Consider the following 12753-nt stretch of genomic DNA (forward strand, 5'->3'; position numbering starts at 1 on the left):
AGTAGATTCTTTTTTTTATTTACCTAATTTCGAGTATTTTTTTAAAATCGTTCCACCCTACTGTGCCTATACTCGATCGTTTTGGTTATTTTTGAATTTTCTTCGATGTTTTTCATCGAGGAAAAAAATTGCGATACAAGTTGCGTACCGCTGAACCAGTATATTAGCTCTTGTCCTCCTAAGATTCCTAAGAGATGAAGTAAGCAAATGACCTGTGCTTCTTTAGTAAACCTACATCTTTACATTTGGTTTGATTACGCGGGACAAAACTGAATTAAATACCGGGACTACTCCGCGCAAAATACATATCCGTAATAAACTTATGTGTATGAAGAAGTATTCCTCAGAATTTAGTTAAGGCTTTGATTACTGTATCAGTTCGTGTGCGACCATTCTTTTGATGATCTTCAAAACCTTGAGTATCTATGAACACGTTTGTAGTGCGATATACAAACTGGCAACAAATACCCAAAAATTTATAAATATTGAGAAGGTCTTCTGGGGTCTTCCCAAATATATCTATTTCCAATACATTGATAAAATTAGTGATTCTACCCGGGAATTTGTTCCCGGAAAATTCCCGGGAAAAATTTTATTCCAATTTCTCGGGCAATTTTTTCCGGTATCCCGGGATTTTGATTTAAAGATTTGTTAAAGTTAAAAAAGCAGTTTTTAAATCTCTGGTGGATTTCAGTTAAGAAAACCTAATGTTGTCTGATGATGAACTCACAGTAATTGAAAATTTAGCAAAAAGTCTGGAACCTATTATCTTATGTTCTGAAATGATTTGCAAAAAGGAAGCAATTTTATTAACAGAATTGCAAAAGTGAAGCAATTTTATTAAAGAAGAAGATAGCGATAGAAAACTTAACAAAAGTATTATTAATATAAATCAGTTATCTGAATCTATGGCTGCCAGATTAGGAAAGTTTGTAAAAAAAAAAAAAGATGTTTTGAAGTCAAGTGCAATAAATCACCTATGCGTCAAGAATTCAATCTGTTTGAAGTTACTAATAAAATATCGCATAACTTAGATATGTTTTATAATGCGCTTTTAACAATTCGTCCTTCCAGTGTAGAGGCTGAAAGGGTGTTTAGTTAAACTGGATTTTTTTTTAACCAACTATAGAACTAGATTTACAGACAGCAATCTCTATGCACTGGTTTTTGTCAGAAGTCACTTTAAAATCGTAAACAGTTATAAAAAATAAATAAAAAAATAGGAAAGTTTAATTAGCTATTTTTATTTTCCCTGATGAAGATTTTCACGGGATTTTCCCATGATCCCGGGAACAATGTAAATAATTTCCGCTATCGCGGGAATGGAAAAAGTCCGGGAAATCTCAATCCCTAGATAAGATGTTCTTTATCAATACACTCTGTTTAATACTGAGTTTTCTAAATTGTTATAAAACTGTTCAAGAGTTGTAATTATCGAATTAAGATCTCTATGGATTTTCCCAAATTGTTTAGATTTCAATATTTCATCGAATTTGAATAACATCGTTTATGGTAGGTCTATGTATATGATGATTGCAATATTCAGTCCATTTACTTGAAAAAATTACTTCATAAGAGAATTTTTTTCAAGGAAGCCGTAATGGCTGAATCACAATTTGACAATTGGATGGCATTGCATCCCTAATAAGAGAAAAAGATTTTGCAATCAAAATACTTACACTAAATTATCATCTAAAAGAAATAATTTCAGTGGTTTTACGTTTCGGCAAATTGTAACCAAGAATTTAAAAAATCGTTCTATGTTTCTATCATTTTCTTTTCACTAATTTATTTATATATTCACTATAATTCATCAAGTTTTCACTAAAATTTTAACCCTGTTTAAATGTTGAAACTTTTTTAAAAAATTGAATGGTTGAAAAAAGTAAAAGCATTTTTAAAACATAAGAAAAAATCCATAGAAACTAAAAAAAAAAAAAAGTGCTATTCGAGATAAAGAGTGTCAGCAAATGAGGTGTAAGTATAGTTACTTAATGACCAACAATGATCATTAAAGCTGGTTTTTCGTTGGTCAGCTGGTTTTAAAATTTCATTCATGCCACTACACAATTTTTACTTTTGACCAGGGGCGGATTGGGGTAGCGGAAAAACCAGCTAAAAGTTAAATTTACACCTAAGTGTTGTATAAATCTTTACAAAGTGTAACTGATATCTGTGTTCACACATAAAAGTTCCATAAAATCACGCAACTGAAGTTCAGGACTTCAGCTGCTTGTAATCGGATACAAAAAAGCGTCTTGTTTTGTTAACAACACGTCGAACATTCTTAACAAAAAAACTTGAAATAATACCTTTGCCGAAAATTTTAATGGTAGTACCCCCTGCATAGCTTCCACAATTGGGTTGAATTGAATAAACGCTTGGTGTTGCTGTAACAAAAGTATTGAATTTAAATTGATATCATTTTGAAAGACTTTTCATTCCTCTCCTTAACTTAATCTAAGCTATATGTTAAGCTTGTGTATTGCTTGAGTATTTATGTTAATAAAGTTTTATTTATTTATTTTTATAAACTTGTGAACTTTTCTAAACTTCGGAAAGTGGTTAATCAACGTTGATGCTTGTTTGACTAAATGCTTTTCTTTTTTCTTTTTTTTTAATTAAATTTAATTAGCCATTCCAGAGGTACCTACCAATAACCGGAGATCTTTGGACAAGAAAGAGAAGGAAGCAAGCATAAGTTCCTAAGGTTTTCATCATCGCTTTTTCATTTGATTATATTCTTATATTTATTTTTCTAGACTTCTTCAAAAAATGTGATTGCAGACAATCCATGTCATTGTTTCGTAATAAGCGGTTTAACTAAAAATACTTAACGTTTATTTTTTCATTAAACATTATTCGTCTATATCATTCGTCTTACTAAAAGCTGACGCAAACTTTTCTCCTACATTCAATCAACGTTGATTTAAGCTAATTTGATCCATGCAAATGTATTAAAGCGAAAATATCTTTTTTCGCTATGAATACTAAATATTTAATGATGGACGTGCAGTTGATAAAGTCTGAGATTCTTACGTCACAAAATAATTGAGCTGCTTTATGAAGACAATTATTAAAAATGAAAATAAAGTCTTCTAACTTAAAATTCAAAGTGTGACTAAAATTTCTGGAAAATTCTAAACGATTCAAGTATTGTAACCCAACATTGATTGTAAATAATCTTTCGTTAAAACGTTTAAACTTATAAGCTACGAACAGGTTGATCAAATTAAAAAAAAAATCGTCGTGAGTTGAAAAGATTGATTTGTGAGACGTTTTTGGCATATGTTTAACCATTCTCATTTTGTGTAAGATAAACTTTGTCGTCACAAAATAAAAGGCTATAAACTGGCTTCAGTTTTTGTGTCACATACAGCTGACTCATTCCTTTTAGGATAAGAAAAAAATCTTGTAACCCAAGTTCTAGTCATAATCAACAAACTTATAAATGCTTAGTTGGAGAGAGGAGAGGATGAGCGCAGGGAAGTGGAACTTTTGCCTTCAATCTCACTTTGGAAGAGGGGCCCACAATTTAGAGTGATGAAAAAAAAGCCTTCTTTAGACTTCTTTTTTCAGGACTTGTTAATTGCTGTTCTTTTAATAGATTTGCGAATGTAACACTTTTAAACCAAGTAGGAAAAAAATACGTAGTAAATGATTTTGTTTTTCTTAGCAATATTAGATAAGATTGTTAAGTGAAGCTAAAACTTGGGTTGCAAATAAGAGTAAAGATTTTACTCTTATCGTAAAAAGAATGATTTACAACCGTCAGCCGGATGTAACAAAAGAATGAAGCCATTTTTTTGCTACCTCGTACTCTCCATAAAATAGAAAAAGTTAAGTCCATAAAAAGGTTCTGCAAGAAGAGTGTCAACTGGAAAGCTCTTCCCCCTCCATCACATTATCTAACCGAACTATCTACTCCACTTTGGAATCTGGTAGACATTCATCAAATGGGATAACCTTTAGATTTGTTTAAAAGAAAACACACAAAAAAACAAAAAAAGGTATTGGGGCTTATTTTGCTGAATAAACAACTCCATTCACGTTTTAATATTTTTCGGAATATTATTTTGCTTAATTTAACGGTAGTAATTAATACATAAATATATATACACACATTTTTTTTTCAACTCTTAAATACTATAAATATTTAAATTTTAAACATTATTCAAACATGGCATGTAAAATTCACAAGACCCAAAAAAAAAAAAAGTTAAGTGCTTCTTTAAGATCGGAAAACATTAAAAAATTATTCAACACTGCAAGAGCATAAAACTTTGCATATTTTGAGGAACTTGCTTTTGCAGCAGCATCAAAACAAATCAAAAAAAGGCGTAGTGCAAGTGAAACCCTAAAATATTATCAAATTTTCTTCGAACAAAATTTTTTATGCAACCAATAATCTCTTTGTCTGCATTTTTCGCTGCAGTAACTTTGCTTGGCACAACTGGCACACTTTAAAGTGCTCGGCTCACCACAAATGCAGTAAACCTCAGTAATTTCTAAGACACAAGAACATTATCGTTTAGCCTCAACATCATTACCAAAAATTATTTTAAAACCTAAATAAACAACGTTAGACCAACAATAAAACACATTTCAATTATCGTATTTCAAATTAAAATGTTATAGTTCAACCGCGTTTTATTGTTTGCGTAAACGGGGTTTTAAACGTCTGATCGAATTTCTAAATTCTATAAGTTGAACACTAAAATATTCCGACAAGAAACAAACAAACAAACAAACAAACAAAAGACAGCAGCGAAACTCTGATAAGACTCTAATGATAGTTTGTAAAAACCTGCAAAACGTCTAACTTTTGGTGAAAACAACGTAAAATCGTTTCATCGCAATTGAAGTTTTGTGAACAATCAATATCTATTGCAAGCAACAGAATTTTTGTCAAGAAAACTTACCCTCTGCAGCTAACATCTTCACTTTGATTTGTTTTTTGAACACGTCACGAGCGAGAACGGTGTTTTCGGTTGCCGGGTGAACAGTCTTTTTTTGGGAGGAAACAAATACAAAATCTGTTTCATTTTCAATCGCCTTTTTAACTAAAGGACGAAGAACAGACAACGATTTGTCCATATCAGCACGAGCGATGCAAGCGGACTGGATAGAAGAAACAGCGCCAGATGTCGTTTGCAGGACCTCAAACAACTCCTTCCTCTAAACAGTAAAAAAAAAAAAAATTTTAAAAAAACCGTCATTACTTTCACCAGTAAAAAATACGACAAATTTAAACGTTTTCGTCGTCACATTCAGATAACTAATAATTATAAATTATAATAAATTATAATAAATTATATATACATTATAATAAGTTTAATAACAAAAATTATTTTAAAATTATAAATTAAAATAATAAAGTAAAAGAAAATTTAAAAGTTGTCGTAGTCTTTAATACAAAATATTTTTTCTCACCTAAAGACAATACAAACTTCGTTGATTTTTTTTAACTTTAAATTCATGAAGAAAAAAATAGATTATTTTTAGTTTTACTATTCACCTTTGTCAATAGTTAATTCTCCGGGCAAAGTGGTTGAAGCATTATTGAGCGAAATCTCTTTATCATGAATCATTCTCGCTTCCATAACATGAAGTGGTTGGTCAATTGGAAGTGGATCCGATTTACAAGCGTTTGACGACACTGTAGATAATACTAACGGTGGAAGACGGCCGTATTTTTTAACTGGCTGATCAAAATGCTGCGTAAAATTTTAACAATATATTAAGATAACTTACTTGTAAAAAAACCAACTTATAATACAAAAAAAGAAAAAATATTGGACTTAAAATCATAAATACAAGGTAATAAAATCATTGCTACAATAAAGTAAAATGAAAAGAACAAACAATATATACTATATGATAAAATTTCATACATAACATAAAAGAACTTTAAAAGATTCTGAAACTAAAGTTATATACTTATTAATTTTTACATCAAACAAGTACCGTTGCCTTTTGTTCATCATCCTTCCTTATGTCACTTCGCAAACATTCTTCACTGGTGAAAATATCCCTCACATTTTTCATTGATCGACTAGCAATCTCATGATTCTCAGAATTATCTGAGTTCTTCTCTAAGGACTCAGAGCGAGCCATAACTTTTTTCGAAGGCATAGTTTGATCATAGCCGTAATTATTAAAACCAACATTATCGTCGACCGTCACAAGCTTATTTTCTTCCTTAAAAAACAGAAAAGTAATCAAATTAATGATTAATGATTAAATTAAGCAACTCTATAATCGATGGCTCAAAATCTTCATTCATTCTTACCATCAATAACTTAAATAAACTTGCCTCATTAGTATCAGCTAAAGATGAATGAAGCCTGTTTGTGGAAGAATCTTCATTTTGAACATTTTCTTCTGCTACTTTTTTTAAACAATTAGATTCGGACTGACTAACAAAAAAATCTTGATGAAGCCAATCAAAATCCTTGATCGAATGCTAAAATGCAGATTTTAATGCAGTTTTTCAAGGGTTATCATAACATACACAAAATCTTTCCATATAAGCCTTAGTATAATATTATAAATAATTACAATAATATTAAATAGTTGTAAAATAAATGATAGCAAAGATAGTGACGATAATAACTAATAATAATAATAATAATAATAATAATAATAATAATAATAATAATAATAATAATAATAATAATAATAATAATAATAATAATAATAATAATAATAATAATAATAATAATAATAGTAATAATAATAATCATAATAACAATAATAATAACAAAAATAATAACAATAATAATAATAATAATAATAATAATAATAATAATAATAATAATAATAATAATAATAATAATAATAATAGTAATAACAATAATAAAAATAATAAAAATAATAGTAATAATAAAAACGATGATGATGTTAATAAAAACAATTAATAATAACAATAATAGTAACAATAATAACAATATTAATAATAACAATAACAACAATAATAATAATAAAAATACTAATAATACTAATACTAATAAAAATAATAATAATAATAATAATAATAATAATAATATAAAATAATAATAATAATAATAGTAATAATAATAATAGTAATAATAATAATAATAATAATAACAATAATAATAATAGTAATAATAATAATAATAATAATAATAACACAAATAACAACAATAATAATATAAAAAATAAAAATAATAATAATAATAATAATAATAATAATACAAATAACAACAATAATAATATAAAAAATAATAAAAATAACAAAAATAATAATAATAATATATAAAATGTTAATACTAATAATAACATCAATTATATTAGTAATAATTATAATAATAAAAATGATAATAATATAATAATAAAAATAACATTAATAAAAAAAATAAAAATAATAAAAATAAAAACATCAAAAACAGCAACAACAAAATAACAACAATAATAAATAAAGATACAAAAAAAAAAGAAATAATAATATAATAAATAATAAAATCAAAAAAAAGAAAACTTAAAAACAATGTCAAATAAATGATAAAGTAAATAGTAATAGCAACACCAACAATGATAAAAATACAAAAAAAAAATAAAATAAAATAAAATAAATAATACTGAAAAGAAAAACAAATGAATTCTTAAAATATTTAAACCAAAAGCTTACAACTTTTGAGCTCAATGCATCACTGTTTGATTTATAACCTGATATAATTTGATCATCACACTGAACATAAGATAATTAAAATGAAATCTGATTTTAGATAAATTTAATGCTTTTACTTTTTTTTCAAAGAAAAGATAGGAACTAAATAGCTGCAAAGACAAAAAAATAGACATCAAATAGTTTCAAAAAATAAGAAAAGAAACCTTATCTTCGGCCTGCTCGATGCTCTTCTTTTTCACTTTTGATTTCCAGCGTAAGTAAAACAATCCTAAGATGATTGCCAAAAATAAAACAACACATATGCATGCAACAGCAATCTTCCAAGAATTACTCTTTTTTGATTCCTTTGGTTTTATGCTCTTTCCATCGACATACAAATAATTACTTGCTTTTAATGAAACATTTCCATACTGAAACTCAACTTTACCTTCAATTAAATCTGATAAGAGATCAGCTACAAATGAATCCTGCTCTAACTTTTCTATCAAAATGTCCATATCAATGTAAATACTCCCTTTCGTTGCATTAATCCTTGTAACTGTTACAACACGATGATTGTTAGCAAGCTCATGCTTTTCATAAAACGCTTTAAACTGGCTTTCAAACAAGGTTTTGTTAGGTTGCACATATAAATCATAATTGTAATCAAACATCATTTGAACATTAGTGGTAACAAGAGGGTTTTTACACCTGTGACTTGTTTCCTTAAAAGTTATGGTGAGCTGAGGACTAAAAGAGCTTCCAAACTCAAAAGCCAAACTGTTTGGAAATAAAACAATAGACTGAACTTCATCGCTCTGGCCAAAACTCCTTCTAAGTGTACTCATCACTCTAGTAGTAGATGAGACTGCTGAGGGAACTAAAACAAACGAAAGACCCACATCTTCAGCTTGAACAGACCAGTCGCTTCCACTAAAAAAATATCCGTCCAAACTTTTATCCATGCCAATAATATCCACATACTTAACTTTGCTGTCAACACTAAACTTGTAACTGCTTACCAAGCTCACTTTTGAGCTTAACAACTGATCGTGAACAATGCTATTGGAAAATGTAACTAAAGCAAACATTTTGGAATCAAGCCGTTTTAAAGAGCCTAGACCTAAGTTCTTTACAACCGCCGATATTAAAAACTGACAATCTGATGTCAGTGAAGGCTGTTTAACTTGCAATTCTGAAATTGCCTCAATTCTACCGAGATAAATGTCATAGATGTTTATGGCATCTTGTAAGTCAATGACCCCATTTCGATCAGTATCCATTGCGTAGTTTTTAGAATCAACAGCAGTATCACCATTTACACTTTGATAACATTTCAAACGTGCAACATCGAGTATGTCAAACACACAGTCTTTGTGTATGTCAAAGGATACATTTTGAGGACAACCTGGTATAACTTGAATCTGATTTAGAGATTGATCAACAACATGATTTATGGTGTATTCAAAACTCAACTGTTTGCTTGTTTGAGAACTAAATGTCATCCCAGCAAACTTCACAAATCCTCTTTTTCTCTCTGAAATATCAGCTATGCCAGTGAACTTTATTTTCTTTTCTGGTAAACGTATGGAGTCAAAGTCGCTAGCCACAGATTCTACAGTCAACATTTGACTAAAGGTGATGTCCATGTCAAAAGCTAATAAATACTCCCAACCAATCTTCAGATAGAACGGAATAGATCTGTTGTTTCCAAACTCCATCAAGTTAGACGTCTGAAATCATTTAAAAACATGTTTGAACAACATTTATTTTATTTCTTTTAATCTCTAAAAAAATCCAACTTAAAAAAAACTAAAAACATCAATTTCTCTGGCTTTTGCCTTAAAACCAAAAACCTGAGAAACTAATGTTCTGCAAACCAAACGATGGGTTAGCTTACCTTTCTACCTGCAGTAATGGTAAATGCAGCAGTGCTCTTAGATTTAAAAAAAACTAACACAGAGCATGTGGTGTTTTTAGGCTTCAAAGCACCATCTTTGACAAGTATTGTCAAATCATAAAACCCTAGAGTAGGGCTGCTGATTAAACTGATTTTGCCATCGTTGTTGATACCAAAATTGCTGTCAGTATCACCATCTAATATAGAATAAAAGATCAGCCCATTTCGTCCGTGGTCATCATCTGTAGCATTTATGGTTGCTATAACAACACTCTCAATCGGGTTCACCAGATCATCAGAGAATACCTCAATTTCCTGATCGTGTAACAAATAGGGCCCATTTTTGTTTTCACCAATTATTGAAATACTGCAATTCCCAATGGTTGACATTGCAGGAATACCCATATCTGTGGCATTCACTGTAAACTCGATATCAAGCTCATCTGTCCCATTTTGCCCTAAAGAAAACATAGTAATTTACTACTACTACTATAATTGATTTACTGCATTATTAGTAAAGGAAACAAAAACTCTTTATGAAGAGAAAATAAACTTTAGACCCACAAAAAATCTCAAAAAAAAAATAAATAAATAAATAAAAATTTACCTAACTTCACAGTTTGATTTAAAATAATATTGCTCCCATTTATTCTGAAATACTTCCAAAACAGCAGACTATCAGGTGCAATATTGTACTGAGCAACTGCATTTAAACCAGTGTCTAGATCTGAGGTTGATAGCTCCATGACTGTTGCTCCTGTTTTTAAATCTTCATACGACAGGTATGTTTGACATTCAGCAGGAAATACTGGGGGATTATCATTTTGATCTTCAACTGCAATAACAACTTGATGTTCGCTAGACAATTGGTAAGGAAAAGGAGCACTATCTGTGGCTATTATTGTTAAAACTATGTAAGGTGTGGCTTCACGATCTATATTACTAGCAACAAATAATTCCCCAGTTAGCAGGTCAATTTTAAACAAACTTGATCCCTTTATCGTATATGACACATTGGACTGGCCACGACCATCTGAATCAATGGCAACAAACTTACCAACTAAAGTGTTGATAGGAGAGTTTTCCAAGATATCTAATTGATCTGGTGACTCCGATGTAAACTTTGGTGGGTTATCATTCTTGTACTTAACTTCAAACGGGGCAGAGAGAACCTTTAAGAATAAAAGTTTTGTAAAACTTTTTTGTTTGTAAAAGCAAATGGTAGCAGATTTTTTTTTTCACAAATAATAATTCCCACTAATTTACTATTTTAAGCACTATATCCATTGTTAATGAAAAAATATTTATCAGGAATTAGGCTAGAATTACACAGAGCAGGAACAAAAACGTGTGAACTGAACCATTTGCTAAATCTGAAAAAAAAAATTGCCTTTTTTCATTTTAAAAAGATTGTGTGAAATATTCAATACAAATAGTAACAGAAAAACATTTAAAAATATGTTTGGTTTGTTTACCTCCTGTCCAAAGTTACTTTTAAACTTCAGTTGCATGTTAGATCCATACAAGGATATAGACAAATTGCTAAAAACTGCACTTGCATTTTGAACAATCTGGTTGACATTACCGAGTAATAAAGCTTCACCATTGTTTACTAAAGATGCAGTGATCACCCAATTTTCATATAAAGGGATTGCTGGCAGGCTGATACAAAAGTGAAAAACTCTTATTACAAACTTATAAACACATTCACATAGTTAATGCATTAAATTAGGAAAACAAATAGGAAAACAGGTTAAAAGAATTGATACCCTGTTCCTGCATCCATGACCACCACCACTGGTGACTGTTTAAAGGGAAGTGTTTCAGTGACATCTGTGAGCTGGTTGGAAAGCTTCAAATAAAACAATCTTTTTGCAACTGTAAAAGACCCAGAATCAATCGTGGTGTTGGAATATTGTAGAGTACTGTTAGAGTCTTTCAAAAATCTGAAACAGAGCTTCACATTAGTTTCGTTTTTTTGAAACTTCAAGTCTGTAAACTGAACCACTCCGTTGCTGGCAACTTCACGCCTTACTGTTCCCTGCAATGTGTTTGAGTTCCTGCACAAATATGCTTCCGCATACCATACACTGTCCCATTTCACATATTCTGCCGGTCCAGGTGGTATTACGTTCCAAACTTCCACTTGCGGTTGTTGACCGCAAACAACAGTGTCGTTGCAGTTTGCTGGAGAAGTTTTAACGTTGTAGCTAAAATTGCGCTCCAAAACATTAAACGAATTTGTAACAAACTCATCAAAAACATAACTTGAGTTTGGAAAAACACCGATGCTTAGTCTGAGCTTGTAATTCAAACCACTTTTGCTGATGTTGAGAGATTTGAAGGCTCGCGACCCATTTGTAATATCGGCAACTCCAATTACCGTGTTGTTGGGGTATTGAGAGGTTGCAATGGAAGCTTTTATTGTCCACTGCTGTCCTTTCCAACTGAGGCTTTTCAATTCTTCTCCGGTATACTTATCAAAAATAAAGACTGCAGGTTGAACAGGGAAAGGGATAGATGCGCCAGATGCATTCATTGTAGCAATATAACGCACGCCAAGCATCCTCTCACGAATCAGATAGTTACCATGCTCTATTGAAAACGAAAGATTAACAGGATATGTAACCTTGTAGAAAATACGATAACCAGAACCGCTATGAGTTATTGCAAGATCAGAAAAAGCAGCGATCCCATTGTCAAAAGACACTGTAGTGTTTCCTATTAATTGTGCGTTGGGATCTCCGAAACCTTTCACTAAACTAGCAGTTATTTTCCACGGCAAAAGTTTAGTTCCAACATTTTCAACCCATCTGTTGGCATAGTCGTACAGCCTAAACTGTGGCTGGACTTTAAATGGCACTGTCTCGTTACTTCCAGAACTTGGTGAATTGATCAACATTAGTGTTTTAGGAATCAAATACTCAACGCTGATTTGATTGTTAGAAAGATCTTGCAGTACTTGCTGTTGTGAATATGTTAGGTTACCAGTTTCCATTTCTAAAAAATTTTATTAAATCTTATTTATTCTTTTAATATATTTTATATATTTTTTATGTTCATTAACAAAATAAATTAACTTTCATTCAAAGATGTTGCATGAAAAACTGTTTTTAAAAATTTAACATTTGAAAGAAATTCATAAAAACTTTTTTTTTAAAAAATGTAATCAAATAAAAAAAAAAAAAAGAAGAAGAAAAAAGAAAAAAATAGTTTTATGATT

General features: G+C 30.1%; 2 protein-coding genes across 3 annotated transcripts in view; both read right to left on the bottom strand.

Annotated features, from left to right (window-relative positions):
* LOC149878078 (fibrocystin-L-like) overlaps positions 1-2941 on the bottom strand; it is a 55467-nt gene extending 52526 nt beyond the window's left edge. The window contains 2 exon segments of the mRNA XM_090072394.1: positions 2313-2390; positions 2655-2941. Coding sequence (XP_089928520.1) covers positions 2313-2390; positions 2655-2721 — 145 coding nt within the window. The 5' untranslated portion in view covers positions 2722-2941.
* A 1118-nt stretch (positions 2942-4059) lies between these two features.
* Positions 4060-12753, bottom strand: part of LOC149878082 (fibrocystin-L-like) — a 53840-nt gene continuing 45146 nt past the window's right edge. For both annotated transcript variants that reach the window (XM_090072399.1, XM_090072400.1), the window contains 11 exons: positions 11300-12530; positions 11006-11192; positions 10138-10702; positions 9531-9988; positions 7855-9363; positions 7652-7711; positions 6317-6466; positions 5968-6201; positions 5519-5717; positions 4923-5178; positions 4060-4508 (listed from right to left, as the gene is read on the bottom strand). In XM_090072399.1, coding sequence (XP_089928525.1) covers positions 5162-5178; positions 5519-5717; positions 5968-6201; positions 6317-6466; positions 7652-7711; positions 7855-9363; positions 9531-9988; positions 10138-10702; positions 11006-11192; positions 11300-12530 — 4610 coding nt within the window. In that variant the 3' untranslated portion in view covers positions 4060-4508; positions 4923-5161. The remainder of the gene's footprint in view (positions 4509-4922; positions 5179-5518; positions 5718-5967; positions 6202-6316; positions 6467-7651; positions 7712-7854; positions 9364-9530; positions 9989-10137; positions 10703-11005; positions 11193-11299; positions 12531-12753) is intronic.

This window comes from Hydra viridissima, unplaced genomic scaffold, assembly GCF_058129835.1.
Source record: "Hydra viridissima isolate aposymbiotic clone 2 unplaced genomic scaffold, HvirCarnegie_v1 scaffold_15, whole genome shotgun sequence".
NCBI lineage: Eukaryota > Metazoa > Cnidaria > Hydrozoa > Anthoathecata > Hydridae > Hydra > Hydra viridissima.